This window comes from Actinia tenebrosa, unplaced genomic scaffold (genome assembly GCF_029948245.1).
Source record: "Actinia tenebrosa isolate PJP-AT-01 unplaced genomic scaffold, QUT_ActTen_1.0 PGA_scaffold2__45_contigs__length_23673736, whole genome shotgun sequence".
In the NCBI taxonomy this organism is placed as follows: domain Eukaryota; kingdom Metazoa; phylum Cnidaria; class Anthozoa; order Actiniaria; family Actiniidae; genus Actinia; species Actinia tenebrosa.
Genome location: NW_028292579.1, coordinates 20,214,433 through 20,239,806, shown reverse-complemented (window position 1 = coordinate 20,239,806; position 25,374 = coordinate 20,214,433). Strand labels below are relative to the sequence as shown.

General features: G+C 41.1%; 1 protein-coding gene across 1 annotated transcript; it reads left to right on the top strand.

Moving 5' to 3' along the window:
• Window positions 1-1,343: 1,343 nt before the first annotated feature.
• LOC116288336 (cytochrome b5) lies at window positions 1,344-23,769 on the top strand. The gene is made up of 6 exons (XM_031695108.2): window positions 1,344-1,492; window positions 4,579-4,615; window positions 20,798-20,889; window positions 21,173-21,196; window positions 21,621-21,673; window positions 23,576-23,769. The coding sequence occupies exons 1-6, from the start codon at window positions 1,367-1,369 to the stop codon at window positions 23,643-23,645; spliced, it is 402 nt and encodes a 133-aa protein (XP_031550968.2). The 5' UTR covers window positions 1,344-1,366; the 3' UTR covers window positions 23,646-23,769.
• The last annotated feature ends 1,605 nt before the right edge of the window (window positions 23,770-25,374 follow it).

Sequence of the window (25,374 nt, the reverse complement as noted above, 5' to 3'; positions counted from 1 at the left end):
TGATCACGTTTGCCGAGTTTTAGCACCACCAGCACGAAATAAAAAATATGAGGACAACAAACCGAGCCTACCTTATCGTACATATTTTTTCTGAGAAAAGTAAAGCTGATCGAGAACCTGGAGGAAAATATTTGAAACCACTTTATCTTTCCATCGCCATTTATTTGTAACTTTATTTTTATATTTTTATAAAATAAATAGATGAATAACGACTTTCTTTTTCTAACGTAATTGTTTTTCTTAAGCTTACATATTGTTTGAGGCAGCTATGATGAGCCCCTCCAAGGGAGTCAAAGTTCCCTTGTTCCGCAGTAATTTTTCTGTTTGTTCACTGTAGTTCCCTATAAGTCGAAATACAAAATTTGACAATTTGTTCCCCAAAAATATGACTTTTCACTTCATACCTATTCGCAGCACGCATGCGCACTTTATTTTCAATATGCAATGACTTGTTTAACTTTTCAATACACAGCTCTCAGTAATAACTTGCTAATTTGCATAAACGCTGATAATCAATGTTTTTGGAGTGCAAACACCTTTTAAATAGTTGAGCTCGTTGATTTAGATAATAGAGTGCTTTTAGTCTCACTGTTGAATAGGTGACGTCAACTAAATTAGATAAGTTATTTACTATTTTAGGTGACGTCACCTAAATTTGAAACTACGAGTAAACAGCTACTTAGTTCAGGGGGAGAAACGATGATACAAATGAATGTCTATTCACTCATTCTCTGGTAAAACAACCCCCCGGATTAGCATGACCGTTATTTGGCGCGCTTTTACTATTTTAGGTGACGTCAACTAAATAGTTATCTAAGTTAGATAAATTTATTTAATAAATTTATTTAACTATTCAACAGTGAGACTAAAAGCACTTTATGTGTGACTTTCTAATGAAGGTAATAATTCTTTGATAAGATATGACTATTCGAAGTTTTGAAAATGCACCAAAACGAGGCCACCAAGGCTTTCAGTGATACTATACTCACAAAACTCTCTATTTTCGATCTTTCGAAACTTATAATAATAATGATAAAGCGTAAAGCGTTTGTACAAGTCTGTTCTAAGCGCTAAATTAAATTACAAAGAAAAAAGTATTCTAAATAAAGAGTACTTCTTGGTATTCAGTCAAATTGAACAAAACAAAATTGGGAAACGCTTTTATGAAGTACTTTCTCAAATAGCATTGAAATTTTTGGTAAAAGGCCTCATTTTATGAGAGCCGTGCATGTGACCATAGTTAATAGTTAATATTACTATGATGTGACAGAATTTTACACTTTGAAAGAAAAATGGGGTGCGGGAAAAAAAACGAATCTCTTGGACTTTGACCCAGATTACTGCGCATGTGTAGTAAACCAACAAAATGGCGGACGAGAAGAAGGAGATGCAAAAACTCACCTTTGAAGAAGTAAAAGACCACAATAAAGCCGGGAAATGCTGGGTCGTTATACATGATAACGTTTACGATGTAACGAAATTTCTAGACGAGGTAAATTTACTGTGCTATATGAGTATTTAACGTGGAATGTGTCTTTTTTTTCGCTGAGTCATGATGTGAATCGAGTTGCAAATTGCAAACTGGTTTGGCAAATCTGACCTGCTTTCCTGCGAATATCTCTTACTTTCTCAAGCGATTTTATCTCAATCGAACCTACTTGCCAACTATTTACATTTGTTTTGATTTTTGATTTTGATCAATGCCAGTATATGAAGAACGTTTATAAGCAAAAGATCCCATTGTCAGATTTTTTTAAAATTTAACGTGATGAAATTGCATAATACTAGAAATAAAAAAGCAAATAAAAATGGGGTCACTGGCTTCATTTAGCCATCAGAATGCATGGTTCATTTTTTTACTGTAAAGACGCGAGAACAATAAACATGGAAAGCTGTCTAATGAACTACTAATAATTATGATTACAAAATCCTAGATCTACTACTGATATTCTTATCTTAAACTGCCACTTAAATTAGAATTACTTAAGATATAATCGATGAATAGATCGCACTACTTTTTGACATTTTCTTAGCCTTTAAATTAGCTACTATCATCTAAGTATATTTGGTAAATCTTCAGTCCATTTTTACACTTAGAGTTTATCATTATTCGTATTTTGTTGTTGTTATTGTAATTTAAATTTTTGTTAGGGTGTACTTAATTTGGAGCCAAGCTCTGTTGTGCTTACCCCTTCCATGATAGCTTAGGTTAGATAATTGTCATGGATAAAGTAATGTAAATAAATAAATAAGTAAAAGCAAGCCATATTTTGCTAAAAAAAAGTATTGATCGTCCCCATTTTTCACAGAATTCTAGAAAAAAAATTGATAATTAGTCAGCATTACAAATTTTGTTAACGATTAGTAATATGAAATATTATGTGTGGACGTGGAGCCTTCACATTACGTGAAATTCTATTCCAATTAATATGTACAAAATATGTAATTTCAATTAGGATCCCATCATTTGCAGTTTTTCCCCTCTAATGTACGGCATCATAGAGTACTTTTGAAAAATGAAATGAAGAAGGGGGTTGCCCAACTTTGTCTTAGAGCTTTAAGAGATTGAAGAAGCTTTCATGATATTTTGCATATCGAAGCATTGGCCTTTTTATTAGAGACGCATTATACAGCTTAACCTCGCTTACCAGCAAACCATTTGAAAAAGTCAAATGTAAGGTAAAGGATGCAAACCTCGAACAATACCAGTATTTTGAAATCCTATGGATTTTTAATGGTATCTGTGAAAAGCAGACTTATAAACGAGGCTAAGCCTGTTCAAATGAGTCTGTGGTCATTGAAAACAGTGGTATGCATTAAATGAGAAATTGGTGTATTGGGCTACGTTTCTTTATCATCCAATTTTTTTTACTCCAGAAATTAATGCAAAGGGTGTAATGTAGGAGGTTCTTGTTTATACTGGAAAAAAATATTCTGTCAGTAGAAGTTTACAGTGTTTCTCAATCACATTTGTGACAAAATATGGTTTTGGTGAACATCAATCAGTGGTTCCATGACATTGTCAAGAAAACACAGAGTTCCATATTGCCGGTTTTCACATGACGTCATCAAAACATCAAAATCTAAACTATAGATCGTATGAAGGCATTTCTCAAGTATGTTTTAGAAATCAGTGTTATAAGTCACAAGAAAAATTCTCGAGTCATTTCGATGTTTGGTTCCCGAGTTAGGAAGGTTGAGTTTGTGTCACGCAATACCGTCACGTCTATCTAAATAGCGATCAAAATAGTAAAATAATTTACTCTAGTTGAAAAATTTTCCCTTAAACATGTTTAAAATATCTATTCAAAGTATATTTAAGTGAAATATAGTCAAAAATATTAAATAATCCATTATTTTAAGCCTTTGGAGTTTCGTCCGCCATGATGGTGTACCAACTTGGAACACCAAGATGGCCGCTCCATACATTTTAACCTACAATTGCATCACGTTTACTCACCTATAGTTCTGCAACGAAATGCTTTACAGCCTTAAAATTTGGCCAGTATATGTAGTTTGGGACGGTTTATGAGATTATGAAATTCGTATTTCATGATAATGCAAATTTATGCTTTTGAAATTCATGATGACATAGGTGAAAACCAAGAATATATAAGAACTATGCTGAAGGTCTTGATTTTACAGACAGAGGCCATTAGGTTGAGGTCCATTTTCAAGGCCATTAGGTTGAGGTCCATTTTCAAGGCCATTAGGTTGAGGTCCATTTTCAAGGCCATTAGGTTGAGGTCCATTTTCAAGGCCATTAGGTTGAGGTCCATTTTCAAGGCCATTAGGTTGAGGTCCATTTTCAAGGCCATTAGGTTGAGGTCCATTTTCAAGGCCATTAGGTTGAGGTCCATTTTCAAGGCCATTAGGTTGAGGTCCATTTTCAAGGCCATTAGGTTGAGGTCCATTTTCAAGGCCATTAGGTTGAGGTCCATTTTCAAGGCCATTAGGTTGAGGTCCATTTTCAAGGCCATTAGATTGAGGTCTATTTTCAAGGCCATTAGGTTGAGGTCTATTTTCAAGGCCATTAGGTTGAGGTCCATTTTCAAGGCCATTAGATTGAGGTCCATTTTCAAGGCACCGGTTGAGGTCTATTTTCAAGGCCATTAGGTTGAGGTCCATTTTCAAGGCCATTAGGTTGAGGTCCATTTTCAAGGCCATTAGATTGAGGTCCATTTTCAAGGCACCGGTTGAGGTCTATTTTCAAGGCCATTAGATTGAGGTCTATTTTCAAGGCCATTAGATTGAGGTCTATTTTCAAGGCCATTAGGTTGAGGTCTATTTTCAAGGCCAAAGACATTTTTTTCCTATCCGGACAAACTTTAGGGAAATAACTTAATGGTAAATAACTTCTTTATTTTTTCCCAGCAACTTTTTATCTTGTTTTACAATCTTTATTTGTTGTTCTTTAGCAATTTGTTATCCCATTATACTGGACAGAAAACTGAGGTCATGATATCAGAAATCATCTAGAAAACACAATGACCACTCACACTAGCAATCAGAAGGCACAATTCTTAGTATACCAGACTTAAAAAGTACAAATTAAATACCTTATTTTCTTATTCACAGCATCCAGGAGGTGAAGAGGTTCTTTTAGAACAAGCAGGTAACTTGATGAAGAATTCAATATTTATGTTTCATTTTCACTTCACGGTTAGAAGAATACTGCATGAAATGGGTGTTATTGCGCTGCCGGGAGATGCCACGTTTTATCCAAGAGATAATAAATACAGCGTGCCGGCTTATGACAGACTCTGTAAGGAGTTTGACGTTGTAGGGAAGGATTTTAGATGCACTACCGGTGCTAACAATGGTTTGGGACATATTTGGGCTTATTGGGGGATTGGTGGGCATGTGCTAAGTGATAAGGAAGTTCATGCGCTGCAGTTGCGATGGGACACGGGATATCACAAAGAAACTCACGACAGTAACACCTTCTTTGAACCAAATACCAAAACCACTAAGGAAGTCAGAGACGGACCTCTGTTCAAAGATGAGGGCGGTAAGTATGCAGGGGCCAATCCACTGATTATTAAGATTACCAACGACGAGCAAACGAAGCAATACTTTAATTTCATACCCCCAGAAGGTAAAGGACTAACCAAAGCCGGCCTTGCCCGTTTGAACCGCAGCATAGAAGCTTACGTGTATTCCATCCTTGGAGCTCAGGTAAACACCCGATCCAGCATAGTGGGAAATACGGGCGCCGCAGAAGAAACGCGAGCCGAAGCTTTGATTCTATTCGAAAGTTCGATTTTGGAGGGCGACATTAGCAAGGGCGTACAGCGTTACCAACTAGCTATACAAAATTCTAAGGCCCGACTGGACTATGCCGTAGCCCCGGGTTGTTGGTTAATGCCCAGTAATTTATCTATAAATACTGGCTCTGTAGTAGGATACAACAACAAACTTCAACGAGCTACTAAGGATATGAAGTTTGGGGTGAATGACGTGAACTCTGACACTCTTAGGAACATTCCTCACTTCGTGGAGAAGCCAAAAAAGGAACACGCAGAAAAACCCGAACCAAAGAAGAAGCCCCAAAAGAAGGTCCTGCCTACGATACCCGAGGAATATGACCATAACTTATTAAAAGCCAGCTTAGCCGCCGCGGGCGTTGGTCTGAGTTATTATATATGGCGATGAACAACCCCTACGTAGCTGGAGTAGATTGTGTTTATACGACTTACACAGGCGAGAAAAAATACACCCAGGCATCTTGGGTTGATGTCACGGGCATGTCCGTGAATTTGAATTATTCAGGTAAGAAATTGGTCCTTTGTAGTATTTGCATTGGTGCGACCAGCCATGCCAACGTAGGATTTCGTTTCTGCGATGACAATGGCATACTACAACCCATGCGCGTAAAAGATAATAACAGGGAGCCTGCGCATTTCTCCGTAGAGCCCAACCCAGGCAGCCTTGAAAATCATTCCGTTTGGACTCTTCATTTGGTTGCCGACTGCCATGGGAAGGTAAAGCTGCAAATGCGCGTAGACGATACGGGAAAGGTTACGGTAAATAGCATAGAGGATCAAAGAGATTACGTTTATAATCAAAAAACTATTAGCACCCTTACGGTGCTTAGTCTATAGATATATATGAACAACCCACATGTAAAGGAAGATTCGGTTTTCTATTACTTAGAGGAGAAGGAGTACTTTGGTGATAGATGGTATGATACCAACCTGCAGGTAAAGGTTGGAGGTCTTGGTATAATCATATGCACTATTAGCATTAACACGTGGAATAACGCTAACGTTGGGCTTAGAATTCTTGATGAAAATGACCGCCCACTACAGCCCTACAGGAAAAAAGATAATAAGAGGCATTTGACTCATTTTACTTTCGAGCCTGCATACATAAGCTCGGAGAACCTAACATCGGTAACTTTTCACATAATAGCCAACTGTCAACACGCGAGGCTTCAAGTTCGCCCAAGCGATCGTGCTGCTGTCAACCTACCGGGTATTGTTGGGATAAATACCGCCTATTCGGCAGCTTCTTCTCCGGCGGACGCTGCCTGGAATCATAAGACCATTAGTACTATGACTTTCATACCTTTAGTTTCGCATTATCAAGGCGGCGCGAATACTATCTTTACTTATCCCCAGTCGAGAACACCTCGGACGCACGACGACGATAAGCCCCCAGTAACGTACCCAGATAAGATTAACCCTTCATCTTCTTCAAGAGTACCACTCCAATAGCGACAACCAAGATCCAAATGTTATTCCCCACGAACTTCAACAGTTCGCCGCCGGCCCTAAGTGCCAAGGAAACAACTGAACCCAGCAGCCCAGGAAGACCGGCTGCCATCTTTTTTCCCAAGTCCGTCAGCCCATTGCCTAATTTCTTTACGCCCGCGCCCGTAGCCTTAAGCGTGGATAGGATGACTCCTACTACGGTGCTAATAGCAACCGCGAATGCCAGCGGAACGCCATACTTCAAAAGGGCTCTTTTTATCTTTTCCTTGGTGGTAAGCCCCAATTCTCTTTCCAGGTTGTCCTTTTGCGTCCGTAATTCTGCAACCCTTTCCTGAAGAGTCTCTACTTCCCTTTGAGCTGCTTCCCTTTCCTCTTCGGGACGAGTTTGGTCCGCAACTACTTCTTGCTGCCGCTCTATTTGCCCCTCCAGGTCTTCGACGGCCTGTTGAAGTTGTCGTATTCGTTCCTCCGCCACTGCCTTGTCCACCATTACTTGCCTTTCTCTGTCAACAGACTCCATCAATTCTTTTCCCAAGCGCTGTAGTTCTGCGTCTTTTCCCGCCGATTCATTCAAAGCAGCCCTTAGCTGATTTCTTGCGGCGCTTTTTTCTTCCAACAGCTTAGAAAGCCTAGCTCTAAAGTCTGCAATTTCGGCGACATGGCTTTCAGTGGTCAACCTACTTTGTTTCATGAATTCGTCTTCTAATTCTTCTATACGCCCCTGCAATGCTTGGTTTTCCTCCTGGACGGCATTAAAGTGACTATCGACATTACCCCCTTTCTTGGTTGCTTCGTCGAGTTGTCGCCTAAGGTCGTTGATGGTTACCTTATTTTCCTGCATTTCCTTTTGAAGTGCTTCCTTTTCAGCTCTTACCTTTTGCAAGAAGCTCACCAAGCCTCCAGTCGCGTCGCTATCTTTTGGAAGTTCTTCAAGTTGTTTGCTTTTTTCCTCTTTGACGGTCTCTAATTGGTTGAGTTTTTCCTGGCGCTCCTCTTGCAGTCTGATTGCGGATCTGAGGGCATCTTTGTAGCCAGGGTTCGAAATACCTCTAATAAAGGCCCTTTGAGCAACTTTTGTTTCCTCTTGAGTCAAAGTGCTTAGCATCGTCAAGTTGGGCGTTCCCAGCGCATTCGTGACTCCTTTTGGAAGCTGGTTGTTAAGCAGGCTGGTATTTCTCCTTTGATACAGGTTGTGCCATTTTTCCCTACCCGATTCTCTAACTTGAACCTGCCCTTTGTCTCCTATTTGGAAGTCCAAAGTAGCCAGGTTTATGTTTGGGTATCGCTCTCTTAGGTCATTGAGGAGGTCCGCTGTTAAGTCCGACCGCACGCCAAGGGATTCCATTTGTAAGTACTCCGGAATGGGTGTGTGGGGGTTCTTAGACTTGAATTTATCTCTTAAGGAACGCATAGCATCGCGGGCCCTGCTGCCATACTTGCGTGTTAGCTTGTCGAAGAGGCCTCGGGAGTCTACGTTGTTATCAGGAAGCAAAGACTCGTATTCTTCGTCGTTAATGTCGACTTGACCTTCTTCAGTGGTGGGATCGAAATCCGTTCCTTCTACTTCCATTATATGTGATAAGCTCAAAGTTAAATCCCAACATATTACCTAAGCAGGTTGGCTGACTGAAAGCAGAACGCACCTTTCACCGGGTTACATTCACGCCTTCTAGCGCTAAGCCAGGTGAGACGCTGTATGTAGGCGTGCCCCGCCTAACGGATAACCTAGTATTGGTTCCTGGTACCCTGGCGCTAAGGTTTGACCTAGCAATACAACCAAGCACCAAGGACAAGCGCTATACCGTCAATAACGTGGGTAGGAACCTCGTTTCTAAGATGAGAATCAAGTTCGCAGGGGAATCCCTCTTGGATTTGAATAGGTACGATTTGTACACCACGTATAAGGATCTGTGGCTAACAGCCTTTGACCGTGCACAAAAGATAGAGCAGGGAATTGGAAGCGTTATTATTCGTAAGCTTCGCAGTGAAACCAACCCCGCGCCTACGGACTCCAGCGGAGCAACCGCAGTAGCAGACGCGACGAGGGTAAAGACCGCCTATGGTAGCAAGTACGTTATCCCTTTGGATTTCGAAGTGATTACGAGTCATGGCGCGTACTACCCCAGGCAGTTATCCGAGTTACAGTTTGAAGTAACCTTGGCAGACACTACAAACGTTATTGGAGGCATGGACAGCGCGATTAGCGGGGCTGTCGATCCTTATTCTATCACCAACTTAGAGCTGCAGTACGAGACCGTGTACAGCGAAGAGCTGGCACGTAGCGCTGGCATGGAATACAGCTCCGGGAAGGCATTCCTTTACGACCACGTAGTGATGTATAAGACGTTTAGCTTCCTGGATAAGACGGATGAGGTTATTAACCAAAGTATTAACCTCCCCCGAAGAAGTCTCACGGGGTTGATGTTGGTGTTTGCCAAACCCTACGAGGCTGGTAAGCGCGACTCCGAAGCCTTTCACAACCCCAACATTACTAACGTAGGGGTCAACATAAACGGCGTTCCAAACAAGGTCTACTCGCAGGGAATAAAGCCCGCAGACGTGTACAGGGAGGCAATGCGCAAGTTTGGCGACCAAATTAGCCCCGAGGAATTCTTTAATGATAAGTACGCGTTATGGATTGACATGCGCACCATTAACGACGAAGACCTACATGGTCAGGGTCTGCGGCTGGTAAACACCCAGGATGGCATAACATTGGAGATCAAGCGCACCAAAAATGCCTCCGCGGGCGACGGCGACAAGATAAACTGCTACGTCTTTGTGGTGTCTGACGCGCAACTGAGCGTAGAAATGAACCAACTTAAAAGTGTTGCCTATTAAGGTTAAAATGTTTCTTAGATATACAATGCTGCAAATATTTGAAAACAACGGTACGAAACTGCAATGCATAGTGCAAGGCGAAACTTTGTACTTCAAAGCGAAGGAGGTGGCTTTGGCGTTGGGCTATGAGCGCCCTAGAGATGCAATTAGAGCACACGTATCTGAGAAATACCAGAAAAAATGGGTTGATCTACAAGGGGCTGCGAATCACCGCTCCTTTACTACGCAACCAAATGCCGTGTTTATATCCGAACCTGGTTTGTACGAACTGATATTTAGCTCCAAACTACCCAAAGCTGTGGAGTTTCGTGATTGGGTCTTTGAGGAAGTCCTACCCGCGCTGCGTAAGACGGGTAAATATGCAATAGACAAGCGCTTCGACGGTCCAAACAAGTTGGTATTCAAAATAGAAAATGAGTTCGACTTACATAAAAAGGTGGTGGACTACATCCGCAGGTTTTACCCCCAAATGCTCATAGCCCCTGGTCTGGGTGAACTGCAGGATTCGGTTGGCAAACGTATAAAGTGCTGGCAGAAAGGATATCAACGCGGTCAACCCGACTTAATGATCTTGAATGCGCATACACATTACTGTGGATTCTGCATAGAGCTAAAGACCCCGAAAGGCAACGGCAGGTTATCTGAAGATCAGCAACTACTCTTACAGAGGTATGAAGAAAACGGCTATAAGGTGCTCGTAGGCAGCGACTACGACGAAATCTGCAGGGAGATCACTGCGTATGCTGAACACCTACGAATTCCCTGCAGGTGGTGTTGTAAGGTCTTTAAAACCTCGGAGACTTTGGCAACACACTTAAAGATATTTCATAGAATATATGGACAAGGATAAATTTAACGAGTTAAAGTTCATCCAAACACACTGGAAGGATTTAGGAATAGGGGAAATCTACGAGATAAAGAATTATGTGGTCTTCGAAGACTTGGACCGCCTGCGCTTGGTCTTAAAGAATAAAAAAAGAACATACACCCTTTGGGCGCCCGATAGGATAAGGTACGCCATCGAAGGGCAGGACGTTACCCATGTTATGAGTCATGGTAAAAAGGATGGCAGGTGGGTATTTGACGTAGTCAAGTATGAGCCTGAGAGTCCTCTGCATTCGTAAGGACGTCTGCTAAAGTCCGCTGCTCCGCAGAGCACCAATGCCCCACAAAGGATCCTTCGGAGAATACCCTGTCGCAATGAAGGCAGGTGTATTTTTTACGTGTTTTGGGAGTCGTAATGCAGTCGGCAGGTAGTTCGCAAGTAATACAGTCCATATATTGAAAGGGTAATTAGAATGCCTCCCAGAAAGGCAGCTGCGTAGGCTAGCATATAACATACCTCAAAAAAAAAAAAAGATGTCTGATAACGTTGACATCTAGGTTAGATCTTTGTTAAGACACTGGGAACCTCGAAATAAAGACACCCAATAATGTTAACAATTAGGTTAGATCTTTGTTAAGGAATAACATACCTCAAAAAAAAAAGATGTCTGATAACGTTGACATCTAGGTTAAATCTTTGTTAAGACACCCGGAAGCTATTTCAAAGAGTGTCTTAGAATGTTAACAATTGGGTTAAGTAATTGTTAAGCAATAACATACCTCGAAATAAAGATGTCTGATAACGTTGACATCTAGGTTAGGTCTTTGTTAAGACACCCGGAAGCTATTTCAAAGAGTGTCTTAGAATGTTAACAATTGGGTTAAGTAATTGTTAAGCAGTTGAAGATATGTTCTTCTTCTCTAACACAACCACAGCGATCACACTCTTGCCTCCAATACTCCCTTTTAGTCCACGGAACGCCTTCGGCGCGTTCAAAGGAGGGGAAAGTGCGGACTATTTTCTTATGGTAATCTATGCGATTCCTTAAGTAATCCTCTTTATGCGGGCAGCGACTCATCAAATCCGCACATTGGTAGCAATCCACGCCTTCTAAGTCGTAGCTCCTAAAGTGGAACTTATAACTTAGTTCATGCGTTTTCCGGTGCGTTTGAAGACGTTGTCGACTACTAAGTATCTTATTGCAGAAACCACACTGCCTGGTCTGATCACAAACTCCTCTCTTTAAGTGTTGCTGCATTCCCAAAGGGAATTCCTTATTGCAGCCCTTGCAAAGTATGCAAATACGCTTGTCCTGATGTTGTCGCATCTTTTGAACAGTACTGAATTCCTTACCACAATCCTTACAAACTTTACTCAATTTCTTTGTGCAAACACCATTACGGACATGGTATTGTAGTCTTTGCTTGGAGCTAAACTTCTTTTTACACGCCGCGCAGTCCATCTATACATAACAGTACGTTAACCACTATATAACATCTTAACAAAGATCTAACCTAATTGTTAACATTCTAAGACATCTTTATTTCGAGGTATGTCATTCCTTAACAAAGATCTAACCTAATTGTTAACATTCTAAGACATCTTTATTTCGAGGTATGTTATTCCTTAACAAAGATCTAACCTAATTGTTAACATTATCGGGTGCCTTTAATTCGAGGTATGTTATTCCTTAACAATTACTTAACCTAATTGTTAACATTCTAGGGGGGATATTGAATGAAGTCCTTAACGGACTCCTTAGCCCACGTCGCCATCGTCAACAAGGCGCCAAACCGTTCTGCACGCTTCAGACCGCACATTTCATCGTACAACTCCTGCACGCGCTCTTTTAACCGGTCTATCTCCTCCCTTTGCATTTCTATGGTGTCTCTTTTATCCTTTGCGTCGGCGACAATTCTTTGCATTGCTTCCACCGGTTCCATCTATATATGAACCCAGATCACATACCTTGTAACGCTCTGATAGTAGGACCCACCGGCTGTGGAAAGACCCAATTCGTAGTGGAGCAGCTATTAGGATCCTTTAGATACCGTTTCGACTATATCGTGCTATTATGCCCTACCTACAGGAATAATGTTACCTGGGAAGGCATAGGCAGGAATGATGACGACTTCTTCGTAGATATCTTAGACCCCAACGAGTTATCCAGCCATTTGAAGTTCTGGCACAGACAATTCCCCAAGAATACTCAAACACTCCTCATATTGGATGACATTGCCTGTGGGGACGACGTAAAAAGACGCACCTCCGAATTAGTGAAGCTTGCTTTCAGCGGCAGACACGACAATATCAGCGTTTGGTTACTCTCGCAGCAGCTTACCAGTGTCTCTAAGCCTTTTAGGGAAAACATAGGTTCACTTGTCGTATTTTATACTCCAAGCAAGTCTGACCTGGAAACCATCCTTTCTGACTACGGCGGTGAGATATCCAAGGAACAGTTGCATGAATACATGCGGCATTTAAAGACGCACCAACATTCCAAGATGATCTTCTCCTTAAGGTTTCCTTATGACGTTAATGTATATGGACATTGAGCAACTCTTAGATGAAGTCCCCACGCAGTTAGATGAAAGTAACCTCAAGGAACAACTCAACATCCTTGTGTCTTCGGGGAAGTGTAAAGAAATGATAGGCAAGGAACTTACCCATGAGCAGGTTAACAAGTTGTCGGAAGAGGAGGTTAAGAAGTTCCATAAGAGGTATGAGGCTGCCCTTGCAAGTAAGACCACGGACGCCGTAGCAGACTCCGCTATCCGACTTGCGACTAAATTGCTTGGACTTGCACTGCCCATAGACGACGTGGAGCAACTGCGGAAGGACATAAGCGAGGACTACGTTATTGCTCAAGAACTTAAGATAACCTGCGGGTGGTTGTCTTTGAAGTGCGGTAAGTTAATGGCAGTTGCCTCTGCGGCTTTGCACGTAGCTCAGCACGTCAACTTGAAGGAGGTACTAGGTTCCTTTGGAACATCTTGGAAGGACTTCAAGAAGGACAGAGAAGTCGAAAAGGTCTTTCAGGCAGCACTTACTGAGGTACCTGATCAAGTCGCCTCAAGTACTTAGTCAAGTCGCCTCAAGTACTTAGTCAAGTCGCCTCAAGTACTTAGTCAAGTCGCCTCAAGTACTTAGTCAAGTCATTGTCAAGTCGTCCTTAAGTCATTCTCAAGTACTTAGTCAAGTCATTGTCAAGTCGTCCTTAAGTCATTCTCAAGTACTTAGTCAAGTCATTGTCAAGTCGTCCATAAGTCATTCTCAAGTACTTAGTCAAGTCCTTCAAGTCCTTAGATATAAATGAGTGAACCAGAGTCGAAGGCAGAGCAACCCGAGCAAAAGATTACCAAGGCTAAATCTGCAGGCAGAGTTGCCGCGGGAAAGAAGCTCGCAGAGATGAACAGGAAGAACAAAGCCAAAAAAGAAGAAAAGGTGGAGGAAGAGGAATCCTTTATTAATCCTGGCTACGTCATCGGCGCGTTAGGAGTTGCTATAGCAGCAGGCAGCCTTTACTTACAATGGCGGGCTACGAAGCCAGAAGTAAAGTGGGAGGCCCCAACATATCGCGCACCTGTGGAGGTTAGAAAAAGTAAGATCCCTGAAATGGAATAACCTTCTCGCTTTGTAATATAATGTCGACCGCGTTGTTGAAAACTGTTGAAGAAGCAGCTATTATTACTTCCATCGTTGCGGGTATTGGTTGGGTAGGTAAGAAAGTGCTCAAAGAAGACTTTACTGAAGACCCAAGCAAGAGCTTCGCTAACTTTGCTAAGATGACCGCTGCCGTGGGCGGGGCTATCATGCTAAAGGATTACCTACGAAAGGAAAAGTACCTGCCTAACATATAATGGTTAGCTTAGTCGCAGGTGGAGTCATTGCAGCTTTAGCATTTACAGGAGCTAATTATGGTGGTAGATATCTGGATAAATTAGTTAGCGGTGATAGAAACGCAGAATCTAACGCCGAAAGGAAGAGACACGACTTAGCGCTGGAGAAATATCAAAGGGACGTGGCGGCTTGGAATAAGAAGAGACAAGCCTACAGGGATTGGTTGGACAAGAACTACCAAGACAAAATGCAGGCGGATAAGAACTTCGAAAACACAGACTACGCCTTCAAACTTTATGCGCAAGCGCATCCCACAGTGGCGTTAAAGAAGCCTGACTTTAAGAATTACTACCAGCCTTCTAAGAAACAAAAAGATAGTGAGTTGGTCTTCGTAGGAGTCGCAGGGCTGGCAGGAGGCGTAGCTTTGGCGTATCTAATATAATGATCGTCTTTTTGGAAAGCAACAAGAATAACTTTACCACTTATCTGAATCCTCCCATCCGCGCGGAAAGGGTCCGGCTGGTTAGTTGTTCTTTGTACAATTCTTGGTATAATTTAATTAATGGCTTTGTCATCGGAACTTCCGGCACCAAACCAAAAATACCAGATTCCCATTACACCCCCATAACACTGGCTAAGGAGCTAGCAAAGCATGGATATACTCTTACCACAGGATTACCCCATGAAATGAAATTCAAGAAAAATAGTGGGAGCGCTAATTTAAAGGACAGTTCATTGGTAGAACTCCTAGGTCTTACTAGTACCACGATCAATGGTCAACTTGACGTGAAATGGAAAGTCGCATCCTCTTACGAAGTCTATTGCGACTTGGTTCATAGTTACAACAATGGAGAAAAGTCTTCTCTTATGTCCAAATTCCTACCTAAGGGTAATCCATTTGACCTGGTAGAATACACTCCCATTTCTTTAAGCTATGATTTGTCTAATTTGGTAGAAAGCATAAACATCACCATTAAGGTGGACGGAAAGACGCTGGATTTCAACGGACGCAATATCAATCTCGTCCTGGAATTCATATAATGGGCCGAACAGAGGACAAACTCAAAAGGATTTACTATGGGCCTGAAGGCTATTGGAGAGGAGCATCAGCTATCAAGAAACTCGCGACCGCGGCCAGGGTATCAGATGAAACGGCTAAGAACTGGCTAAGAAAACAAACCCTCTGGTAGGTTTATCTTCCCGTGCCCAAGTACATTCCCAGGCCCAGCTTTACCGTAAATACCCCCAATGAAGTTCATCAGGCGGATTTGCTTTTCTTACCGTACGATAAGGTGAGAAGAAAGACCTATAGATACGCTTTGACCGTAGTGGATATCGCAAGCAGATATAAGGACGCCGAACCCATAACCAGCAAGGATTCTGGGGAAGTCGCAGAAGCCCTAGGTAGGATTTATAAGCGCGTTTTGAAATGGCCTAAGCTGCTGCAAGTGGATGCGGGGACAGAGTTCATGGGGGTGGTTACTAAGACCCTGAAAGACCACAGCACTAAAATTAGGAGAGCCGAAGCTGAGTACCACAGGGGTCAGAGCATCGTCGAAAGATTTAATAAAACCTTGGCCGAGCGTCTCTTTGGGTACCAGTATTGGAAAGAGCTGGAAGATCCCTCCAAACGCAACAGGGAATGGACTCAGAGGCTCCCCCAGGTCATCGCGGCTTTGAACAACGAGGCGGCCAGGGCTACGGGAATGAAACCCAAGGATGCCATAAAAAAGAAACACGTGGAACACAAGTCCTACGTCAGAAGTTCGAGGGCGGTCGGACTGAAGGAAAAAAAGCTACCCCGCAACATAGTGGTCAGATACCTCTATCAGCCGGGGGAACTCGAAGGTGGCAGTAAGAGAGCCACGGATCCTAACTGGTCTTTGGAAACGTATGAGATTTCGAAGTCCGTCACCAAGGAAGGGCAACCCGTGTTGTATTACCTAAATGGCCCATGTCGTGGATTTGTCATGGAAGAGCTGCTCATAGTCCCCAAAGACTCAGAGTAGCGCAGCACCGCGCGCCCGATTACACTCTAGGCATGTCAGTCTTACGTTACCTCAGCAATGCCCGCGTTCGTTGTTGATACGATCCACGGAGAACTGCTGATCGTCATTCGGGTCAAACCTCCATAGTAGAGGTATGTTACATTTGGCACACCTTGCCCCTTTCTTATAGACGTCGTCCACGCAGAGGTCGAACGTCATATTTTTTTCTTCGTCGTGGCGCTTGTAGCGAAGTAACTTCTTCGTAATGTTCTCTTTGGCTACGTCTTCGGGGGTGCGGTCGTAACGCAGTTGCGGACCCCAAGCTCTTTTCAATTGCTTGGCGTATTCTACGCGGCTTACGGCGGTGTAAATTAAGTTACTCCAACACAAACGCTGGTCTATGATCCACATCGTTTCTTTTACGGTTAATCCCTGGGCACTATGTACCGTCATGCAGTAACCAAGTCTCCAATCGGGGTGGGAAGTAATCCTTTCTACGTCTTTCATTTGCACCCAGGCTTTATCGTGGGTAACTGCGTCCTCCAAAGTAATGTCAGTGCCAGGTACCCGTACGTCTCTTTTCTGCATTCGGGTATCTCGGGGCTTGTAGCAAACAGGAACCAAATGACTGGGAAACCTTTCTTGGTGGATATTTAACAAATCCTTTTGAATACGGGCCTGAGAAGCACGCTTACTACTTAAGACAACATCTTTGGGGTTCCAGGCCTGTAAGAATTCCTCATAGGACTTGGCTCGTACTCTCTTACGGAGTACTTTACATTGCTGAGCGTCTGTAAGGCCCCTTAGTTCCGCTTTGAGGTTCCTTACTTGATCCTTGCTACGGTAATCAGTGTTAATTTCCTCTGCGTAATCTACCATTCCTTTTAACCATTCGTGGGGCATTTCCCCTGCTATTGGGGGTGGCTGGCAAGGATCTCCTGCAAAGATTACCTGGCACTTACCTTTTAGGAAGTCTACGAACTCTTTTAGGATTTCTAAGGGCACAGTACAGATTTCATCCCATAAGATCACAGGAGGAATATCATGAATAGCTTCTGGGACCCATTTAGTGCCATTCCAACGAAAGAAACTATGGTAAGTTTGTGCTTCAAAGCCCATAGCGGCGAGTTCGCGTTCTAAACGATGTGTAGGAGTTAATACGGTTACTTTAGGGAATAGTTGCAGGACTCTGGTAGTCTTACCACTGCCTCCTGTTCCGTAAAGATAAGAGAAGCGGTGGTAAGAAATGGGGTCTGTGACACTTGGTAATGGTTCCTCAGTCGGGGTTACCGTTCCTTTAGTATGATTACCATCGTAGGTTACTCTTGCTCGCCAGGCCTTTATCTCTTCGTCCTTGACCCTCCATTGCCCGCTTTCTGCTAATTCGTCGTCGGTGTAGAACTCTTGCATCTTTTCAAGCACTGCAGGTTTGACGTACAAAGAGTCAGTAGCTACTCTTGGAATGTCTTCCTTGTCAAACCGCAGCAACATCGCTAAGAGATTAATGTGGGCGTAAGCTAACATGCTAGCACGCAGATGGTAATACTGCGGTCTGTGGTCTTGATAGTAACACAAGGCATTCCATTGTTGCAGGGAATCTGTGAAATGATCCCACTTCTCTACTGACACCATTGAACCTTGGTCGTGAGCTCGTTGCACGAGGAAGCTTAATTCTCCTTTATCTGTGATTAAGCGGCGTTGCATGTGCTTCTCTCCTTCCTTTGCGCCCTGAGTGAACTTACCAATAACTATGCGGGCGGTAGCATTGTCTTCTGGCAACCATTTGGTAAACTCCCGGCGACATAATATTGCCTCGTGAGCAGTGTACGTAAGGAGTTTCCGTTCTTCAAGGAACTTTAATAGCGGCACAGGGATCCATTCCTTTTCTTGCAGATGCTTCCCATACCACGCGTAAATTATGGGATGTAATCCCTTCTTTAGCTTCCAGCTGGTCAATCTAACGAATCCTGTTGCTGGGGCATCGTACGTACCATCCAAAGCTACCCTAAAGAATTGGCTGCCCGGATGTCCGTAACGGTCATAATACTCTTTACAATCTCCTAGGCCTTTGAAAGACGCAGGGTAACAATGTTTCATATCCAGCGAGACATACTCGTCCTCGTTGTATTCCATATTCCAAAGACCTCCGTGACCATGTTCTATGCAGGCTTTTGGAATTGGAAGGTCGCTAGGAGTCGGCTTCCAGCCATTACGCTTCTTTGCGGCTAAGAAGTCCAGGGAACGAGAACTTAATACTTCTGGAAAATCTTCACCCAGGTCTTCACAAACGCTGTCTATCTTCAGCTGTTCCATTTCGGGTCTATACAAAGTACCGTCTTGTGTCATAAATTGCCTACCTTCTGCGTCCATTAACCAGATGGAATTCTCATGAACCAAGTCTGCTAACGGAGATATTTTGTAGACTGAGGTCTTAACCTTCTTAGGAAACCTTAGTTCCCGCCAAGCGTGCCCATTATGTTGGTAGATAACAATAGGAGCTCCTCTACCTCCATATTTGTGAGTCCCAGAGTAAATAAACCCGTCTGTGATATCTTTAACGTGGATACGCCGCTCTAATGCCACTTCCAACTTCTTAATATTGGCTATGGTTCCTCCAGTCTTGCGGGTAGAATGCTCCCACTTTCGAATGGCTTCTCGGCGCTTTAAGGTTAACTTACCACCACGGGAAGCATCTTCAAAGAATTCCCGGACTAGCTTACCAACACAGTTACCAGGATGTCGCATTGGTTGTAACTTCTTTACATCTGGCGTGGGCATTTCATACGCCCCGTAAATTACCACTGTAACAGGGTAAGCAACCTCGTAGAATAACATGTCAATTCCTTCTAATGCTCCCGGGTTGGTAGCCTTACTTAAGACGAACAGGTTCTTTTTACCAGACGCTCTAATGGGATTGCGGCCCTTTTCAATAATCCATTCCCCGTCTAGATACTTTATAAAGGTCAACTCCAAACGGTAATTACCTTCGGGCATTAGGTCGATTATCTGTTCTGCTCTTTCCTGTGTCATAGTCTCATCCGTATTACCTTCCATAAATGTCGTAAAGGCAAAGTCTGCGTCTAACCTGTCCAAAACCTGGGTTCTGAGTTTGCGCACAGTCTTGTTCTTGATACTTTTGATGGTATCCATTATATAGGACGTATTTTATACTTCGTTTGCGGTACCCAACAGAGCAGCAGTAAGGACACACCGCGGAATTCCCGTAAATCTGCTGTACCCGCGTTCGTAATTCCCCGGGTAAAACCCGCAAATATACGGCATCGATCGCGAGTCCCCCTTACTGCTGCTATTGTTCTGTACATATCGTACCAAATATTTTGAATCTTTCGCCCCAATTGTGCATTAATTAAGACATGCCTATCGTCCGTGAACGCAGGATGATAAACTGGTGTAATAAAAAAAAACATAAATGTAACGTATTACGCTTTTCAAAGTGTTTATTGTGGGATCTTAATCTCAAAACAGAAGCAAAGTATAGTGAAAGGTGAAGTATGCAGAATTAATTAAAGAAACTAAGACAAAAAACGACAAGCTATATAAAACATACAAAAACGTTCACTTTTATTGCATCGATTACAGTTCGGGGAGTGAAATATCAAATCTCTTATATGCAAACCTACAAATGATAGGATTATTGATTGATTGTGAAGTAAATTAATCACAGAAGATAGTTTAAAACTTTGCAGTTTAATACAACAATACCATCAGGACTATAGGGACGGTATGCACGATAACTCGGCACAAAAGCGAGGGGGGAAAATGGCGCGATAGAGGCGGTAATTTTCGGCAACTTTGGGACGATAGTGAAAAAACATTAATTTCATAGGGACAATGCGCACGATTTTTTTGGAACTAAACGGGCGATAACTTTGGAACGATATGGATGAAACTCACGGTAGTTTTGAATGCAATTTACTCTTGATATGACACTAATGTTACGCTACATTTTGGAGTAAGGTCGTGACAGAGACTCTTTGGTTTTTATTTTTTGCTTATTACACTGTTTTTATAAGAATCTTTTAGAGCAACAAATAATCTTTGACTGTCAAATATTTTACGATGTCGAATCTCATTCGGATTTATTTAGCGGAGATAAAATTAGGAGCAAAATAAAACAATGCTTCAAATTTTGAATCTTTAGATTGTACACCAATAGCATGCACATGGCCGTGGGAAGTTTCTTCATTAACCCTTTGGGTTGTATTCCTGCACTCTACCACCATAATAATTTACCCTTGTGTTCTTTATATATTAATTTATATTGTTATATGTGGAAATAAAAAACCTTTGAACCTTTGAAAACTAAAGAAGTAAATACTATGCATTTTCTATTGCCTTTAGATAATTGTTTCTATACATTTCATTGTATTGACCCAAATACCTCGACTTGAAACAATACACCTTTCCCAAATTCGCTTGAAGCCGACACGTTCAACAAGTTCAACCTCAACTTGAAACCTTTGTTTTGTGGTCAGTCATGCGAATTCGGGAAAGGTCTATTGTGTGAAGGCAACAGAATGTTCTCCGATATCTGCTATTTACTAATGCTGTTGTTGAATCAATAGGTGGGGATGCAACTGAAAGCTTTGAAGATGTTGGTCATTCGTCTGATGCTAGGGATTTAATGAAGGATTATCATATAGGAGAATTGGTTGAGGTAATGATCATTGAGACTCAATGGACAATATTTATACTTGTCTGAGATTGGCTGACCAAAAGGGGGTGATAGTGGATGCTGTTGCTATTAGATAAATTGTGTATTGATTATAATTCATTGCCTTGATTATTGTATAAGCAATAGACCCATTCAGCTTGGCTCTGTGTTGTCCCATTTCAGACTGCATGACCATTCCCTTGACCATTGTATAGGCATTAGACTCATTCAGCTTGGCTTAAGTAATGTTAACTAATTAATTGACTTAATTTTTTTTAATATTTAGGAAGATAAAAGAGATAATGTACCGGTAAGAGTTTGAGCCTTAGGCCCTGTCCACACGTTTCCGAAATATTTGTATTCGCAAATTTTTTTGGTCTCCAGAGTGGAAATTTTCAAATACGCTCCAAATACGAATATGTGTGGATGATCGTATCCGCAAATTTCCAAAAACACTGATGTAAACACGGAGAAAAACTATCTGTCAAAGGGAATAGGCACTTGCATGCATCAGGGCGGACCAAGAAATTTGCGGATGCATGTGGACAGTGAAAAAGAATTTGCAGATACAAAAATTTCCGGATATGTGTGGACAGGGCCTTAAAGTAATGCCCTTTCTATGTAATAACTATACTGTAAGTTGGAAGTTTCTATTTTTCATTGTTGATTTTAAAGGTATGAAACTATTTATAAATATTGCATGTTTTTCTTACAAATTATACTTTTCATCCTAGGCTAAAAAACCAAATTATGGAGACGAGACAAAAAAGGAAAGTGGCTCATCATGGTAAGTGTAATTATAATAGGCTCAAAAAAGAACTTGCCAAATAGTCTGACCTTTAGCAAAATAACTAGTGTAGTACAGTGATTTTACTTTGCCTGTGAAACAATCAAAGGAAAGTCAAAGTAAAAGAAAAGAAAACAATGGAATTTGACAGTGTCTACTACTGTGTATTACTGGGATTAATTTTCTTTTAGAGGTGAAGGAAAATCACTCTACCTCTAGCTAAAGTTATTTTTAAAAGCTGTATTACAGCGCTTCTCAATCACATGCGTGAAATGGTACAATTTGCCATCGTGACGAAGTAGGTTTTGGTGGACGTTAATCAATGCGTTTCCATGACATTCCATAAGCACGTGCCCTTTAAAGATTTGTGTTTTCTGACAACACTTTGATTTGCATCAACCAAAACTCTATCATGTCTTGAAAAAATTGTTCACAATTTCACGTGTCTATATGCCCTATTTCACTATGACGTCACATCAAAACAATCTATTGCTTAAACGCAAAGGATCATGGTCGTCAAAGGGGGTCAAATCAACGCAAATTCACCAAATTCACTGTTTTGCTTGAAGCAAATGTTGTTGAATTTTCTATTGGATTTGGCGATTCTATCCCCCACACTTGAACAAGCAGTGACGTCATAGTGAAATAGGGCAATTGAGAAGCACTGTAATAACTCCTCTGGCTTCCGTTTTCTTGGTTCCGTTTTCTTGCACCCCTTTTTTCTCTGTTAACAAGCTTAAAATACACTATAATCAAGATTATCTAGAATATACATGCTTACAATTACAACATTAAACTTACAATTACACAAGAAAATACATATACCATTTTCAAATAAAGATTCTTCACAAATTGGCATTCCAGCACATTGCAGTGACTATTGGCAATGATCCATAGCTTATTTTACAGGTAAAGATTAAGTCAAAGTACTTTATGAAAAAGTAAACTTGTTTTAAATTGATAAATCAAGGGTAAATGTAGTGTAGCAGTACTGCATGCACTTGCCTCTGGGTTTCAGACCAGAGGTTGTAATAAATCCTTTGTTTTGTGAATTAGCTGTGGATTAGCTGTGCCCTGAACTTGTTCCAGTTTCTTGTTCATTTCTAACGTGGCCTACACGCTGAAACCATGCAATGGAGTCAGATTGTCAGTACTTATTGGTTTCCACAAGCAGTCTTTGATCCTGGTTTCATGGTTTCAGTTTTTGGGCTCTATACATATAGTAAATATTTATCATTCTATTATTAATTTTAATTTTTTATGATTTCCTAGCCTGTTATAAGAGGCTAGAACATCAAAATAATAACATTAATATTAATATAACTATTTTAATATCCTTGTAATACAGTACCCTTTTGACATTGGCTTAGAGTACAAATCATATATTTATAAAATAGTTCTAACTAATTAGTACAAAATAGCACCAATGAAACAATTGAAAACATAAGAAATAGATGTGTTTAGTGCTATTTAGTTTTTGTGCTATTTCACGGATACACTTATTTCAATAAAGGTAGTCACCTAAAAAGCTATAAAGCTGAGGCCGACAAGGATTATGGGTAGATTCATTTTACACGTTCAACCGCTTGATAACTGTTCATGGACTTGCGAATCTTTTACAGTTTACAGTCTCACCTCTTCTGAGCACCATCCAGATGCAGTTTGTATTAAAAAAGCTTTATATATATATGCTTTTTTGATATGAAAAGTTTCCCATGATGCTCAGTGATCTCAGCTTTCTAGGTTTTTGTTGACTATTTTTATTGAAATAAGTGTATATGGTTACTGATAAAATCATTCATTCATTCTTTTTTTTTTTTTTTCTTCATATTTTCATATACTATATCCATTATTTATGTATTATATACTGATACATTGTTAATCATTGTTCTGTTTTTTCAGGTTATCAATTCTCCTGCCCGCTGCCATCGTTGTTACCATCGCTATGATTTCCTACAAGTTGTTCATGTGAAGATTCTAACCCACAATTACAAAACAAATGTTTCTTGTCCTTCTGCTCGTCATGCAAAAGACATTGAACTTACTCATTCCTCTGCCTGATTCTTACAATTAAAAACAAAATTTCTCTTCTTAAATGTTGTTTTTTAGTACTTTATATATTAGTAATGATAAAAAGGTAAATTATACACCGTGAAAAGATGAAAAAACTTCGTCGAAGGACTAGCCTCCGAAACGTCAGTTTTTTCATCTTTTCACGGTGTATAATTTACCTTTTTATCATTACTGTTTCATTAGAAACACCAACGCAGCTCACACTAGTTTTTAGCTAGTTATATCTATTTTATATATTGTTTATTATAGCCCATTTATAAATGTTCACACACTGTCGTTGGTAAGGGGTAAAGCAGTACATTTTCACAGGATGGATATCAGACGATATCACTCTAGCCTGCCCTTTGAAAATGCTATCCATCTTGTCTTACCCATCACACAATACCCATCCTCATATTGCATCAAGCACATTTTATTCAATTTTTAGTAATAACATATTTGGCTATAGAGTGTACACACAAACCCATGCACAATAATTAGTACTAATTAGTACTATTTCATACAGAATCCTTTGTTTTCTATTGTTTAGTTATCACTTTTAGATTTCAAGGGTTTAGTGCGAGCACTCTATATGCAAAGCCCTAACCACCACTTGGTGGCAGAAAAACTTTGTCTGGATTCCTACCAACATTATCCCCCCCCCCTTCTTACCCTAAATACATGTATGACACAAGTCTACACAGTTCCCTTGGCCGTCTTGAAAGGTAAGCCCTGCCTACAGGTGCATCAAATTGAGTGTCAGTTTTGATGCTCAGGGAAGGCCTTCGGGGGAACTATAAAAGGGATGGCTTGACAGCGTAATGAAAGATTCCTGAGACATGCAAATGTTTGCTATTGAGAAAAGGAATTTATGCACACCGACTCACCAACTCTTATCTTTACTTAGGCTGCATTCATAATGTATGGCAGAGGGGGGGCAGGTGAAAATTCAAAATGTCCAGAATAATTCTTAACACCCCCCTTAAAGTCATGCAAAAACATACGACCCCCCCCCCTCCCCAAGCAAGGCTTGTAGCTTCTTCCAACGATTGTGAATCCCCCCCCGCCATTTTTCCTACCAAAATTTTTCCCAGTCCCCCCCTATCCTACCAAAATTTTCCCGATCCCCGCTCAATTTCACCTGCCCCCCCCCCCCCCCCCGCCATACATTATGAACGCAGCCTTATATTTAAGAGTGAGAAATTCATCCTAGCTTAAAGATGTTAAAGTTAATTCCTTGTTTTCTAGTCATTTGACATCGTATTCCATATTCTTATATGAAATTGCAATTTTATAAAAAGCTGGACATCAGAAATTAATAATTTAAGATTTTGAGATTTAATTTTTACATAAAAATAGCGTTTAACAAAACAGTGTTGTTAATTTTGTCCTTATACTAGGCCAACTGACTCATTTAAATTATTAAAAGAAACAACTAGCTAAAAACTAGTGTGAGCTGCGTAGGTGTTTCTAATGAAACGGGAATGATAAAAGGGTAAATTTTACACCGTGAAAATAGATGAAAAAACTTACGTTTCGAAGTCAGTAAGTTTTTTCATCTTTTCACGGTGTAAGATTTACCCTTTTACATTACCATTTTAATAAATTATTGTTCATGCCCGTTAAAAACACTACATTGTTTTAATTCG

Excerpts from the sequence above, each read along its gene's own strand:
- LOC116288336 (XM_031695108.2), top strand. The coding sequence starts at position 1,367 with ATGGCGGACGAGAAGAAGGAGATGCAAAAACTCACCTTTGAAGAAGTA. Across the intron at positions 4,616-20,797 it reads GGTTCTTTTAGAACAAGCAG|GTGGGGATGCAACTGAAAGC; the intron begins GTAACTTGATGA and ends TTGAATCAATAG. Across the intron at positions 21,674-23,575 it reads AAGGAAAGTGGCTCATCATG|GTTATCAATTCTCCTGCCCG; the intron begins GTAAGTGTAATT and ends CTGTTTTTTCAG.